Genomic DNA, 16,265 nt, shown 5'->3' with positions numbered 1-16,265 from the left:
GTGTATAAAGTTGAAAAGTCGTTAGCTTTGAATCTGTTGATTTTGGTAAGATGTGATTTCATCCCATTTCTTGAATATATTGTTGCACAGTACTCTTGAAGTTTCTCCTTCACTACTATTAATATTTTAGTGAGGAGTAAAGAAATAGGTTTGGTTGAACATTCCCTGAAACCCGATATGTATCACAAAAATTTGAAAATTCTATTTAATCAAAACTCACGAATTTTGTACAATTTTTACAATATTTTATGATAAATTAAAATCTAGACTTTTAAATATCATAATTGTTTCTTCAATAAAATCGTAAATAGGAATTTTCACACCCCGAGATTGGTCATCAGCAACACCTCGCTATTCAAAAACCACTCTGCGTGTAAACATTAGTACGCGTACTTTGAAGTTGAAATTTAAAGGATGCTGGTGTTCCTCATTGTCACCCGAATTCGCAAAAGCGAGGGACATTAAATCACATTCGTCTGACCGTCAGTCAATCTGTAGGTCCGTCACAAAAAAACCTTAATCTTGGCCATATCTTTTGAATGACAAGAGATGAAACATATGAAGATAACAAACAGTATTCAAGATCAAAAGTCTATAAAACAATACAAAACAGGAGCAGAGCAAACACAGACCTCCAAAACATCAGAGGTGGTATCAGGTGCCATGGAGGAGTGAGCATCTTCTGCCGACCGGTCACCAACGCCGTGTGATCCTTGTCATGATCGGAAAATAACTGAAAAATCCGTCGTCAATTCAGTGTATAAATAATGGACTAACAATTAGGATGAAACGTCAGTCAGCATTTGACTCAATGATAAATTGAATTTAATGACAAGGTCATTGTATCAACCATATAGAACTTACCAAATGATGACTTGCTGATATTCTTGTTTCATCAACTTGTTGGCAATAATTTACATCGTTGTAGAAATTGTTCATACGTAGATCATATTCTTGCGTATCTAATCAACTGAGATATGTAAACTCCGTATGCAGGCGATGAAGGTACTAGTATATTGCTGCATAAGTAAGGGAAGTTGACGAAAGAAAAGTCATCACGTTTTCATAGAGCTTCGTTGTTAGATTAACATTAACGTCTTTTTCAAATAAAATATCTAAATGAAGGATATGGAGATAACGGACAGTATTCAATCTCAACGTCCATTAAACAATATACAAAATAAGAGCAGAGCAAACACGGACCTCCGAAACATCAGAGGTGGGATCAGGTGCCATGGAGGAGAGAGCATCCCCTGCCGACCGGTCACACCCGCCGTGTGCTCGTTGTCATGATCAGGAAATAACGGAAAAAACCGTCGTCAATTCAGTGTATAAATAATGGACTAACAATTGGTATGAAAAACGTCAGTCAACATTTGACTCAATGATAAATTGTATTTGCTGACAAGGTCATTGTATCGACCATAGAATTTACGAAATGATGACTTTAAACGAGACTGTTGATATTCTTGTTTCATGAACTTGCTTGTCAATAATTTACCTCGTTTAAGAAATTGTTCATACGTAGAGCACGCTCTTGCGTATCGAATCAACTGAGATATATATATACTCCGTATGCAGGTGATGAAGGTATATTGCTGCATAAGTAAGGGAAGTTGACGATAGAAAAGTTAAAGTCATCACGTTTATCATATAGCTTGGTTGTTAGATTACCATTAGTGTCTTTTTCATGTAAAATATCCAAGTATGAAGCAGAAGTGTCGGACTCTGTGCTATCTTTTATCACAAGCTCACCAGGATATATCGTATCGACGTAGGAATGGAAATTATCATTATTAATTGACAATACGTCGTCGATACATCTAAACGTCAAGTTAAAGGCCACAGCAAGTGTTTTCTTCTTTTCACGCATAAGATTTTGAATAAATTCTGCTTCATATGAATATAAAAATAAGTCTGCTAATAAAGGAGCGCAATTTGTACCCATGGGAATTCCAATAGATTGTTGGAATACCTGGTCTCTAAAAACCACATAGATATTGTCAATCAGAAATGAAAATATGAAATAGACCTGTCAGACTCTGTGATATCTTCTATCTCAAGCTCACCAGGATATAATGTATCGACATAAGAATCGAAATTACCATTGCTAATTGACAGTACGTCGTCGATATGTCTAAATGTCGAGCCGAAGGCCACAGCAAGTGTTTTCTTCTTTTCAAGCATAAGATTTTGGACAAATTCTGATTCATTTTAAGTTATATGAGATAGAACTTTCATATTACACTTGTATATAACCTGTGACAAGACTTTTCCAAATACACGATGTTTTTGACCCCTTGACATTGAAGTTTGACATATTTCAAAACTTTTAAAGGAGAAGAGATGAGGACTTTCATATTAGAGATGTGTATTACATTTGACAATAAACTATGATTTTTGACCTCGTGATCTTGACCTTGAAGTTTGAGAAGTTTTATATGAGAAGAGGGAGTCTCTTGCTGTGGCCTTCAATTCGATATTCAGATATATTGACGATGTTTTTTTTTTATTCAATTAACAATATATTTTCATACATACTAGTATGTCGACTTCATGTCTCTGTGAACTTAAAAAAAAGACTCAATAGAGTGTACCACATCTGTTTCATATTTAGATGTTTTACTGACTTTATAATTATAGTCAACAACGTGTAAGACAAACAAGATGTTTTAAACTTTTCCAACCTCAACTTTCCTTTTTTTCGAACTAACAAGTAGACACGAGAATTTTGCGTTTAATTTTCTGTAATATACAGTTCGCCTTAAAATAAATAATATGAGTTTATAACCTAGCATAAAGCTATAAGATAATGTTGATCTCAGAGGAATGGCGGAAGTTTACATTCAAAATTAAATCTATTTAAAGGTATTGGCTTCTTCGGATAAAATATAACTTAAAGGAAATAGGAACACAATCTTTGATAAATACACATTTATTTGAGAAAAATACTACATACACATTCATTTACATCTTTTATTTTTATTAAATCTTATATTCACTTTCATATATACATGTAATACTGTCTTAATTATGTCTTACACACGATATTCTAACCTTTTAGTCACTGTTATCATTACAGCAATGCTTTGGTGAGTATAGGGATTAACATAAGATTTAAGTAAGAGTTAGATCATATGAAAATTTAGCAGCTACTGATTGGAGGAAAAAGCGGGTTAGGTTCTAAATGACTTTCCTTCCTGCTGTAAAATCACTTATTCTCCTGGGGTCAGATTTTCGTGGTTTATGGAAACCACATACGTTCGGGGGGGATTTAATACAATGAAGAAAAATGGAAATTAAACCACCCAGAAAATTGGTGTTTTCACAGTTGACCTATGGCGTTATAGAATTTTACTACAGTTATACTAAATGAAAAATATGTCAAAAGAAAATATTTCACATCTTGTAAAATCAGATGCTGGCGGAATTTGGAATTTCCTCTGGCAGGAGATGATCGTACTTTCTAACCAATTTTTCGTTTCTTTCACGGATCTTTGAGCTGATGTTTTTCAAATCCGGTATGAATCTGAAAAATAAAATATATAACCATAATAAAATGAAGTCGTTTTCCACCTAATTAGAACTATAAGAGAAAAATAAGGAAGCGACGCTACTGTTGATTCCTAAATATACGCGTGGAATTAATTATCGTGAAATTTCGCGAAAGGCACCACACGCAAAATAAAATTAATCGCCTCTATTTTTATGGTGCTGAAATCTTTGAAAAATCTCGTGATCACTCGTCTATTTGCTAATTATTCTTCTATCGATTTGAATTTGAAGAGCCCATTCGCAATAATAAGTTCTTGCAAAAAATTAGAATCTACAGAATATAATACATGAAATAAATGGAGATAACGAACGGTATTCAAGCTCAAAAGTACGATGGCCGATATGAGCCGTCAAAATACAAGTAAGAGTACCTTGATTATGTACGCAGAATCAATGGCAAAACGCATGAAGTAGTAATATAAATTTGTACATGTACAAATCTTGAGACAAAACACACTCGAGACTACTTAATATTCCTTAGATTTACTGGGAACAAAATCAAATACATGTGTTTCTGATTTTCCCTCTATTTTCTCCTCCCCTAATTTAAGTTGCGTAATAAATGTTGTGCACCTTGATCACAAAATGGAGCAAGTTGTTTTATTTTCGCCTTTGATTCCCATGTATTTTTTGGTTGTTGTTGTCTTTTTTTATTTTAATTTTCACGACAACAAAATCTCAACCTTCATTCGTAGGCCCCAAAATACTAGTACCGGTAAAAGATTCCAGAAACAATGGAGCTGCATCTTTATATATTTCTTTTCCACCGAGACGAAAATCTGTTGCTTGATGAAATGTGTAAGAAATGTGTTTATTTTTCATTCTATGCTTTGCCAATCCATAATACTTTTTTCTTCATTATTTTTTTCTCATTGGAACTAGGAAGAAAATAGAATGAGGAAATGCATAACGTTTTACATAAAATGCAGCTCATTTACTAGCTCATACACACGATATATGTACTACGTTTCTATTATTTCAATACTCGTATATCTTTAAAGTTTACACTGGAATCTACTATGAACAATACTAAAATGAAGATTGCTAGTTCTACAATTTTTTTTTATGTGAAATGCTTTTCTATTGCAGTCTTCATACCCGTTTATTTTTTTCCTTTGCAGGCAAATGCATCAGCTAATATAGTTATATGGAAGGTTGATCACTCTTATATTTATATATATCCTAGTTAATCCTGTAGCAGGCCTCACCTACGTTCCTTGTATATATTTATTCCTCTTTGCAGGCAAATGCATAAGCTATAATACTTATTTTGCAAAAACTGATCACTCTAAGAATACTTTAATCATTAGTGATGGCATAATTTTTTTGTAACACCCCAGTTGTGTACAAAATTTGCGATATATAATTTTTTTTTTCATACATATATAATTAAAACCTTCAACATGAATAATGATCGTCAGAAGCTGATGCGTTTTTTTTGTTTTTTGTTTTTTTGTTTTTGTTTTTTTTTCAAAATTTTGAACAGTGTCGGCACCACAGCATCTGAACTTAGAAGAACGATGTGGAGATAACGAGCAATATTCAATCTCGAAGTCCATAAAACAATACAAAATAGGAGCAGAGCAAACACGGACCTCCAAAACATCAGAGGTGGGAAAAGGTGCCATGGAGGAGTGAGCATCTCTTGCTGACCGGTCACACTCAACGTGTACTCCTTGTCATGATCAGGAAATAACGAAAAAACCCGTCGTCAATTCAGTGTATAAATACTGGACTAACAATTGGCTCAATGATAAATTGACTCATTTGACTCAATGATAAATTGTATTTGCTGACAAGGTCATTGTATCGACCATAGAACTTACAAAATGATGACTTTAAACGAGACTGCTGATATTCTTGTTTCATGAACTTGCTTGTCAATAATTTACCTCGTTTTAGAAATTGTTCATACGTAGAGCATGCTCTTGCGTAACGAATCAACTGAGATATATATACTCTGTATGCAGGTGATTTGCGTTTTCTTTTTCTTTTCTCGTTTGACTATAACATTTTTCCTTGATGTTGGCTGTTGGCAATATTGCTTTATGATTGAGTGTGGATTATGACATATCTTGTATTTTTCTTCTCCTTGTCTTGTACATGTACATTCAAGAGTAACCTTTTCTGCATTATTCAGGTAAGTAAGAATTGATTTTCAGGGACACCTTTAACTAAAAAGATAAGTTTGTAAAATCTCTATGTCGTATTTTACTGGGGTCAAATTTTCGTGGTTTAAAGTAAAACTTACTTGTTGGAGGGGATATGATTAAGTTGTTAAAGGATAAACATTATATAGCAGCATGAAATGTTCACTTTTCGTAACGCAATGTGAATTCGTGGCTCTTTTTCATACCACAAAAATAAAACCCACACAAAAACCTCACAAAAATTGTGATTTCACAGTATCTATCGAGAACGCGCCTCCTGCTGTTACACTTCAAACAATATTGGTTTCTTCAGTTAAAACCCATGATTTTTAACAAAAATAGAACAAAATATTTAATAAATGCACATTTATTTGAAAAACCCCACACATTCATTTATATTTTTTTAACATCATTCTACATTTTATTAAATTGTAATATGTTTATTAAGCGGACACTCGGTATATTCACTAAATATTTAAGATAATGTCATACATACGATCTTCTAAATTTTAACTTATTAATGTTCTTTGGAGAGTATAGGACTCTAAACAAAGATTTTAAAGACTTTCTTCATGCTGATAAATGACTTCCTGGGGTCAGATGTTTGTGGTTTGAGAAAAACATATTAGTTCAAGGGGATTTGATACAACGAAAACAATGGAAACTATATCACCACGAAAATAAATGATTTCACAGGAAACTAATAACGTTATAAAATCTTTCTATTTTTGTATCCTAGAATAGTATATGAAAAGAAAGCTTTGAAACACCAAGGAGGATCAATTGCTTGTGGAATTTGGAATTTCCTCTGGCAGAAGATAATCATACTTTTTCACCAACTTCTTGTTTCTATCACGAATCTTTGAACTGATGTTTTTCAAATTTTGTCTGAATCTGAAAAATAAAAAAAGCGTTTTCTACATTTAAACGACATCAAAATATTTCACCATTTACTGATTATTTATTAATAAGAAACTTAAGAGGACAAATTGACTTTCTAAAAATTTTGCACTCTGGTTTAAATCTAGCTTTGAAATTCTAAGACAAGAATGGTATTTTGTAGTAAATTAAATTTACTTTTTTTTTATATGTAAAATTAATTTTGGGAACAAATATATTTTTGTATTTGATATGAAGTTGTATGGTCGCCTAGTGGAAAATTTCTAGAAACATAAGGAACCAACAGCTATGATTTTTTTTTTCAATTTAAGGATGTATTCTTCTCATATCCGAAAAAAACGTGCATTAAACTTTCCACATGCTTATATTTTTCTGAAAGTGTAATATCCAAGGAATAATTTAAAGACAAGAAAAGATGTTAGTTTTCATCTAAGAGAGATTCAACCCTTCGAAAATAGGCCAAAACAGAGCATGGGAAATTTCATTAAAAATGCTATTAGTCAATAAAATACCCCATAAACTTATAATTACAATCAATTTTAAACTTAATTTTGCTTAGATTTACTTGAAAGTAATTGCAAAGTTGATTATGAAAGCAAAATATGAGCAAATAAATACCATTTAAATAAATTGTGCCCAAAAATGTTGTTTACCAGTGTCAAAATTAGGCAAATTTTTCCCTAGAAAATTGCTCGAAAAACCAAAGAAAAACATATTTCTACGATTAAACTTTTTAAGAAAATTGTTGTACACTTTCTTTAGGTATTATGGCTCCTTTTCATAGCATGAAAAGTAGGGGTTACTGCACATATAAGAAAGTTTTGATATTTTTTATATCACCACCCCCTATTTCTTTTCAGCATTTAATGAAAATAAATCAAGGCATTTAGGCATGAAAAGTATGTGTTTTTATTCTGAAGCCTATGTCGTAAATATCGTATTTTTGCACACGTCTTGGTCATTAATACAACATAGAAAGATTTTTTATTTAAAAATAAATATAGTTTAACATGTTAATCATAAAAACTGTAAGAACTTGTTTGTAAATTGCTATCAGTTTGAATCTTACGACATGGTTAAGTACGAAGACCCACTTGGGGTAAAATGATCAAAAGAATTCATCCTTAATCATCTCTCTTTTGGAACTTTCGAACAGTCATTGGTCGTTAATCGTCTATCAGCGTATTTGGTTAGGATCAGGTGTCATGGAGCGATAAGCATCCTTCGTCGTCCGTGTTGCTTGTCATGAAAAAATCCGTTAACCACTCAGTGTGAAAATGAGGGCCTAACATTTGTTTGAAAGACTTTAGTCAACAATTGACCTAAAGACACGTGATATGCAAATAAGGTCAGTTTATCGACCATAGCATTTGCAAAATACTGACTTTCAACATGACTGTTGGTAGTCTTTTATCTTAAACTAATTTATTTGTCAATAGCCTGTCTCGTTTCAAAATTTGCTCTTAAATATTGAATCAATAAACATTAGTTCATGACATACTATCAGAACTCTGAGATTCCACTTAAGAAATTGGCTACCGTCAAGTTGCTCAGGTTTTGAATAATCCCCCTTACAGTTTTCAGTTAAAAACTGTTTTTTAAACATTATTCCCATTGACTCAGTAACAGATGTCTTACTCCTCCACGATCTTTACTGCTGGAGGGTCATATATATAGTCCACTTCAAAGTCTCCCAGAGCGTTAGTAGCCCGTTCACTCAAAATTGATACCACAGTCATAACATCCAGTGCCGTAGACTTGTCGACTAGGGCCTTCACGACTTCCTCTTCCTTCAGCGGCCTCTGAAAAGTAAGAATCAGGACCCCTCGTAACACAGATTACACTTCATCAACTGCATTAGACGGGTTTAATATTAAAAGATTCCTTCAGTTTAAATTCCAAGGTTTTGATATTTTAAATAATATTTAGAATGTTATTTGCAATCATTATGGAATCATTAGACGGGTTTAATATAAATAGATTTCTTCAATTTGAATTCCAAGGGTTTAATATTTTAAATAACATTTATGATTTTATTTGCGAAAGTCTTAAACAACGACTGGTACATCCATTTTATAGATTTTTACTGTACAGTAGAACTATAGATTAACATTATAGACAAACCTTCGATAGTTTTACGTCTGAACATTTTTAAATAATCATGAAAAAGGGTAAAGATAATAAACATTTATTGATCTCCTAAATTCTACAAGCAATACAAATCTATGAGCAGGCCATAAAACGGAGATCCTGGAAATTTCAAAGGTGAGATCGGTTGCCAAAGAGGACTAAGCATCTCCTGTTGATCGTCAGCCAATATCTGACTATATCATAGGTTATATCGTATTCAGATCACGCTCTGGAGAATAGCATCGTACACATCATATGTATGTGATAGCGGAATGTAACTACAAAAACAGAGAAAGCTGACGATGAAAATCTTGCTTGTTATACAATGTTGTTGTTAGTTGGCCCTTATCGTCTCTATTTTTTCGTTATTTCCCGATCATGACAAGGAGCACACGGCGGGTGTGACCGGTCAGCAGGGGATGCTCACTCCTCCATGGCATCTGATCCCACCTCTGATGTTTTGGAGGTCCGCGTTTGCTCTGCTCCTATTTTGTATTGTTTTATAGACTTTGATAGACTTTGATATTGAATATTGTTCGTTATCCCCATATCCTTCTCTAGCCAGTAAAGTATCCAAATATGAAACTGATGTGACGACTGTGTGGCATCTTTTATTTCGAGTTCAATGGGATATATAGAATCAACGTAGGAATTCAAAATGAATATTGCTGATTGTTATATCTAAATATCGAATTGAATGCCACTGTTTTTTTTTTTCTTTTCATGTAAAAGCTTTTTGAATTCTGCTTCATCATGTGCATAGGAATATAAAAACAGGTCAGCAAATAATTAAAGCAACACAATTAGTACCCATCGAGATTCCAACAATTGTTCGTAGACCTAGTCTCTGAAGACTAAGGAAAATGCAAACTGTAGAAGGTAAAACTACTATAATACTATACATTATGACTGTCAGTAATTAGTTGAAATGTTTAAACAATTCAATCTGAAACAAAAAGGTCTGAAAAAGTAAAGCAAAAAAAAAAAAAGAAGTTTCAGATCATAAATGATACGTTTAACATTTTGTGGGATTTGAATATTTGTCCAAGTAGTATTTATGAGTAAAGATATTTTAAAAAATGTTACCTTATGTTTTATTAATGTAATACTTACCTTATCTTTAGGAGGCGTTCCATTGAGTTTGATCGGATAGTTCGGGGGGAATCCGTACGTATCGTATTGAGGGAAATTGATAGCAGCATGTACAACACTACTGGTAAAAATAACGGAAGTGAAGACGAGCGCCACCTGTTCTGCTGAACAAAACTTCCCGTCTTTGAAAGGAACACCCTTATGGTAATCAAACAACAATATCACTTTTTATAGGATATATGGTGTGAATAATAAAATAAAAAATATATCTAAAGCAAAATTTTTGATTGTATAATTCAAATTACCGGAGTAAATTGTTTCTGATATTTTTATTATGACATTTTTGTACGACCATTCCTATTTTTCTGATACACAAATAGAAACTGATTCAAACGTTTGGCTACTTGATATCTTGTTTGTACTGGAATTTCCTTATTCTATTGAACTTTAAGATTAACAATATATATTATGGATTTTGCAAATATATCAATAACCATGAACTAACAATCTTAATTAGCAATTATACACTTTTCATAACGTCATCCGCCCTGACATGAGGGGATGTCATCATCAATGTCATTATTTGATATCCACGGAAAAGGCATCCATAAATTAAAATGGTGAAGATCTCAACTAAAGTTTGTAACATGTGTCCAATCCCCTTGAATTAATGGTCAATAATTTTTTGAGTAAAAAAAAAACCTTAAAGAAAAGAAATAAGTACTCATGTAGCATACCAAAATTCCACAGCCTCCTTCGTATTTTGGGATTGATAATTCGCGTCCGAACTTTTGTATTTCATCATCCTCGATAATTTTTTCTTTAGTGTCTGTGTCAATAAAGAAAATTCTAATTAATTACAAAGTAAATCAACTCATTTGATTTCCAAGAAGTTTAAATGTGATTCATGGAAATAAATTAATGAATCAGAAAAAAACTTGATACCCACCGTAATAGAGAGTGATGTACTCGCTGACGTAGCTGTGAATGGCTTCATATAGATCTAGACTATCGTCACGCTGGTAAAACGTTGGCAGAATTTTTCCATCCTTGCAATATAGCTGTGAATACAGATTTTAAACAAAAAGCATTCTTTAATACTTAACCCTAATTTTTTTCTTACCCATTTGAAAAGAAAAACCTTTACACTTGTTATAGCGACCACCTGCATGCAGCGATCACGGGCAACCGTAACAACCCCCCCGAGATTCCTACATTCAGTTACTCTCTGTCTAACGCATCATGCAATGAATATTTCTCATTCTAAAAAAAGATTCAAACTCTCTTTGTTGTTAGATTACTATTAAAGTCTTTTTCTAGTTAAATATCCAAATATGAAACAGATGTTTCAGAATCTGTGGTGTCTTTTATTCCAACCTCACTGGAATGTATCGTGTCGTCATATGAATTGAAATAACTATTGTTTATTAATAATACGCGCTGTCTATATATCGAGCTAAAGGCCACACCAAGACTTTTTCCTCATGCATAAGATTTGGAATAAATTATGCTTCATATGAATACAAAGATAATTCTGCTAATAATGGGTACCCATGGGTATTCCAACAAACTGTTGAAAAAACCTTGTCTCCAAAAACCTCATAGATATTGTCAATCAGAAACTCAAGCATCTTTTTAATATCAACTTCAGAGAATTTGGGTGCACAATCAGGATGTTTTTTAAACAAATTTTTTTGCAAATGGCAAATGAAGCTAAGTAAATTTTCGAGTTCCATTTTTATTAAAAAAAAAAAACAAAAAAAAAAAAAACAGATGTCAATGATGTTAAAAAAACCTGGACTTTAATTTATTGTGGGGAAAGATTGTACATAGAGTTGAAAAGTTTTAATTTTATTGATTTTGGTAAAAAAAATTGATTTCAAATTTTCCAAAAGTTTCTGATTTACACCACTTTTCAAATAATATATTGTTGTACAGTACTCCTGAAGTTTCTCCTTCACTGCTGTTAATATTTTAGTGAGGGATAAAGAAAGAGGCTTTGTAAAACATTTAATGGAACCCGTTATGTATATTTGTAAGGATTTTTACGAAGTTTCGAAATCCAATATAAACATGGTAATTCAAATTCATTTTGGTTGTTTGGAATATTAAAAACCGACATATGATTTTGAAGAATTTTCTCCTTAGAAAGGGAGCAATGAGTATAAGTTGGATTACCACCTGTAGAAGTAAATTGATTTCCTCTAAAATACAATTAAAATAAAGAGCCTTACGAACAAAGACAATGTTGTAACCTGCTTTGTCAGCTGGGACCAGTACATAGTGATCATGAATTTTAATAGATTTTTCTGAGTCCTACTACAAAAATACAAACATTTATAACTAAAAGCAATAATTAGGCGAGCCTATCCGTGACATCATTTTGGGGACTTGTCCAGTCGAAAGGAAGATCTCGGTGATTTTAAAGTTGTTTTCTTCTTAATATGTTTCTCGAAATGTAAAAATCTTTACCAATAATGTGCAAAGCAATATCGAGTTTTAATAAATTTAAACCTTAAAATATAATTTTACGCAACATATTTCACAGAATTGAATTTTTTCGTTTCTGCAGGTATTTGAATTAATTTTTCTTTCAAGATTTGACTGTTAATTTTTTGATTTAAAAAACTGATTAAACTTTCTAAACACTAAAGAATTTAAAGACCTCAATTCTAGAATACCCTTCGGATTTCTATATGCCCAATAAAAGTAAATCTTGAGTTTTACCAAACATATTTTTTTTTATACCTAAATATCAATTAATGTTAGAAAAGGTTAAGGTCAAATCGTTTGTGATAAAATTAAATTTTAGTTTGTTATTAATGAGATATTGGACCGCTCACGTCATAAATTGGGCGGAAGCAGCTAAATCTCATTAGTTTTCGTTGGTGCTCAACAGTGATGGAATTGACCGAGTTTAACGTCAGTGCTGGTAAAGGAAATTTACATCACGGAAACCAGCACAAGATACATGTATGTTAAACTAATAAAAGGTTTAACAAAACTACATGTTAAAAGCGGAACACCTTCGCGAAATTTGTAGAAATAATATACACCACTTAGCGAGTTGAGCAAAATTTTATCTTAGCAAATTTAAAACCATTTTGTAATTTGTAATCTTCACCTTACAGAAACTTTTTAAAATCTGACTTCACATTTAACATTTTCATCGATCCTCAAAATGACATCTATATTGATCGCATACCTCATTATTCCTGTTTTTACAGATGACAATTTTGGAGAAAGGAGCACTATATATCTATGGGGTTTCGGGAAGGGAATATTTAATTCCATTTATCTTCTTAATTTTCATTTTATAGCCTTTCCTTGAAAACTCAGTTACAGGTTCATTTGCAACACATCGATTTTACAAGAAGTTAATTTTTTTATTTCAAAAATGGATCTTTAAAACTTTAAAGCAAGGGATTGTGACAAAAAGTGAAACGTTAGGTTATATCATACGCTCGTCTAGAACTTTATGGTACATTAGCGACGACATAAGTAATGACCCTGTCATATGAGTAACATGTGCATTGGTATACATTCACCGTAACATACCGAAGTTCTCCATAAAAATAAAATCACATTAGAGGCATTGTGAGCACTAAGCTCACTAAATGATACCCTCCGCCTCCCATATGATAATAATGGCAAAGTCCATGTTTTGCTCTTGAAGACCCGAAATAAGTGTCAGTTCAAAAAGTAAAATAGGAGGTGCATAATGGCATTATTGATAAAGAATCTGTGAAAGTACAGTATCATAAAATTTTATTCTATGGTATAGGAGGAGTTGCGGATAAGAGATGGGTACTCTTCAATATTATAGAAACTAGAGGTACTGTGAGCAATGAGGTCACTAAATGATACCCCCGCCTCCCATATGAATATAATGGCAGTGTCCATGTCTTGCTCTGGAAAATCCAAAATATATGTCAGATCAAAAAGTAAGATAGGAGGTGCACAATGGCAATATGTAATGAAGATTCTGTGAAAGTTTCATTAAATTTCCTTCAGTAGTATGAGAGGAGTTGCGGATAAGAGATGGGTACCCCAAAGCGTAACAGACGGACGGACGGACGTACAGACGGATGGACGGACGGACGGAAATACCGATTACTATATACCCTCCCACTTTTCAAGCGGGGGGTATAATAATGGCAGTGTCCATGTTTTTCTGTAGGAAACCCGAAATACATGTATGTCCGATCAAAAAGTAAAAAAAAGAGGTGCAAAATGGCACTATGTAACAAAGATTCTGTAAAAGCTTCATTAAATTTCATTCAGTGGTAAGAGGAGTTGTGGATTAGAGATGGGTACCCCAACGCGTAACAGACGAACGGACATCCCGATCACTATATACCCTCCCACTTTTCAAGCGGGGGGTAAAATAATTCCAAAAGAAGCCATGGTGAACTTTTTCTGGTTCATAACACCCCTTCTCCCAAGGGATTTTCGATTCTGAGGGTCCAATACCTCATTTCAACCGACGAATCAACTGAAAAAGTCTTTGGTCTCACAGAGTGCAAGTTATGTTCAGGACAAGATGTGCCTAGGCATTGAACTCCAAAATGATGGCATCATGACCTACTTTTGTGCCGTAACACATCCTTTTACCGAAATGCATCAACTGACAATTAAAGTTTTATTGTCTCAGGTCTAATAGTGTGAAAAATATTATTCAAGCTAACAAACGCACAAACTGGCCCATACCATAATGATAAAACAGTTTTGACCGGGATTCTAAATTTAAGTTTTACTTACATTTGAGAAATAAATCGGTTTATTGAGTAAAAGAACAACAACTGTGGTAAAAGCACATATTTTGCTCGGTAAAATTTCTTTGCAAAACAAAGCTCGTGGTTAATTTCACCAAAGTAAGCTAATTAACACTTAGATAATATCTTTTAAAAGAGGAAGGTCACTGTGAAATTACGAACCCCTCTATGTTTCAAAAATTCTGGATATGTTCCTTCTACATTCATTCTCCAGGGACTTGTTCTGGAAGTGAAATGAAAAGTAAAACTTAAATATGACACAACTAATGTAACAAGAACCCGTCAGGAAACAAGGAGACAGATGCTTCCTCATTTCTGATAGTGCATTGCAATATATTAATTTGTAATTCAATAGATCTGATTAGTTTGTTTTCTGTCCATTTGCATTGCATCTCTGTAAATCGACAGTAGCTGTAGATCTGTAGCTCTCCGGAAAAAATATATTGACAGACCGGAGAGCTACAGTGCCGTCCATTGTAAAAATTGTATATTTATTGCGCACAAAAAATTAAATCTGGATTAATTCTTCCAAATTATTACTTTAGCCGCGAAAAAGATAGATTTAAAATTATTCCTGACTCCTCTGCGAAGTTATAACTTTCGTAGTTGACATCTATAAGACGTGCGTTGAACCGAATTATCTGGCAAACCAAAATGGCAGTATAAACACGAAATTTTCGATGATCTCAATTTCAGGGCGAGGAGGGCTATTATCAACAATTCTTAAGAATGTTTTGTTATGGAAACTGTAAACGAATATGTTAGTAACACACGGTTAGTAATATTTTGAGATGACATATTAAAAACCTGGAGAAATAAATCGAGAAACAGCGTACTATTTGTGCGCAATGAATATATACATTTTTTTCAATGGGTGGCACCGTAGCTCTCCGGTCTGTCAATATATTTTTATCGCGGAGAGCTACAGATCTGCAGCTAAATCGACAGATGAAATAAAGAGATAACGAACATTACTGAAGCTCATAAGTCCCTTCAAACAATACAAATCAGACGTAGAGCAAACATGGAGCTCTAAAAATCAGAGATGGGATAAGGTGCTAAGGAGGAGTAATCCTCTGCCGACCTGTCACATCCGCCGCGTGTTCCTTGTCATGATCGGTAAATAACGGAAAAGTCCTGAGACAATTCAATGTGTAATTAATGGCCTAACCTTTCGTATTAAAAGCATCACTCAGCATTTCAGTGAATGATATCTTGTATTTGCTGACAAAGTCATTGTATTGACCATTAAAATTGCAAAATTGGGACTTAAAACGAGATGTTGATATTCTTGTTTCATCAACTTGTTTGTCAATAGCTTGCCTCATTTTAGAAAATTTTCGTTCGCACAGCATGCTCTAGCGTATCTAATCCTCTGAGAGAAATAAATTCAATATGCAGGCGATAAGAGTATATTGCTACATAAGTAAGGGAAGTTGACGATTGAAAAGTTAATGTCATAACGTTTATCATAAAATTGTATACAGGGTTAAACGTCTTTTCTAGTAAAATATCCAAATATAAAACAGAATGTCAGACTCTTTGATATATTTTATTTCAAGTTCACTGGAATCTAAGGAGTCAACATATGAATGGAAGTAATGTTAATTGACAATGCGCCGTCGATATATCTGAATGTCGAGTGGAGATGCCACAACAACTG

At 33.1% G+C, this 16,265-nt stretch overlaps 1 protein-coding gene across 1 annotated transcript in view; it reads right to left on the bottom strand.

Moving 5' to 3' along the window:
* Nucleotides 1-3,014: 3,014 nt before the first annotated feature.
* The window catches only part of LOC134249892 (polyunsaturated fatty acid 5-lipoxygenase-like), a 49,166-nt gene continuing 35,915 nt past the window's right edge, over nucleotides 3,015-16,265 (bottom strand). The window contains exons 10-15 of the mRNA XM_062732249.1: nucleotides 14,765-14,825; nucleotides 10,777-10,888; nucleotides 10,565-10,656; nucleotides 9,849-10,025; nucleotides 8,244-8,407; nucleotides 3,015-3,529 (exon numbers count right to left, since the gene is read on the bottom strand). Coding sequence (XP_062588233.1) covers nucleotides 3,415-3,529; nucleotides 8,244-8,407; nucleotides 9,849-10,025; nucleotides 10,565-10,656; nucleotides 10,777-10,888; nucleotides 14,765-14,825 — 721 coding nt within the window. The 3' untranslated portion in view covers nucleotides 3,015-3,414. The remainder of the gene's footprint in view (nucleotides 3,530-8,243; nucleotides 8,408-9,848; nucleotides 10,026-10,564; nucleotides 10,657-10,776; nucleotides 10,889-14,764; nucleotides 14,826-16,265) is intronic.

The sequence above is a fragment of the Saccostrea cucullata genome, unplaced genomic scaffold (genome assembly GCF_032062105.1).
Source record: "Saccostrea cucullata isolate Sc308-1 unplaced genomic scaffold, CSIRO_AGI_Scuc_v1 ctg1539, whole genome shotgun sequence".
NCBI classification, from domain to species: Eukaryota; Metazoa; Mollusca; class Bivalvia; order Ostreida; family Ostreidae; genus Saccostrea; species Saccostrea cuccullata.
This window is presented reverse-complemented; position numbering and strand designations above follow the sequence as displayed.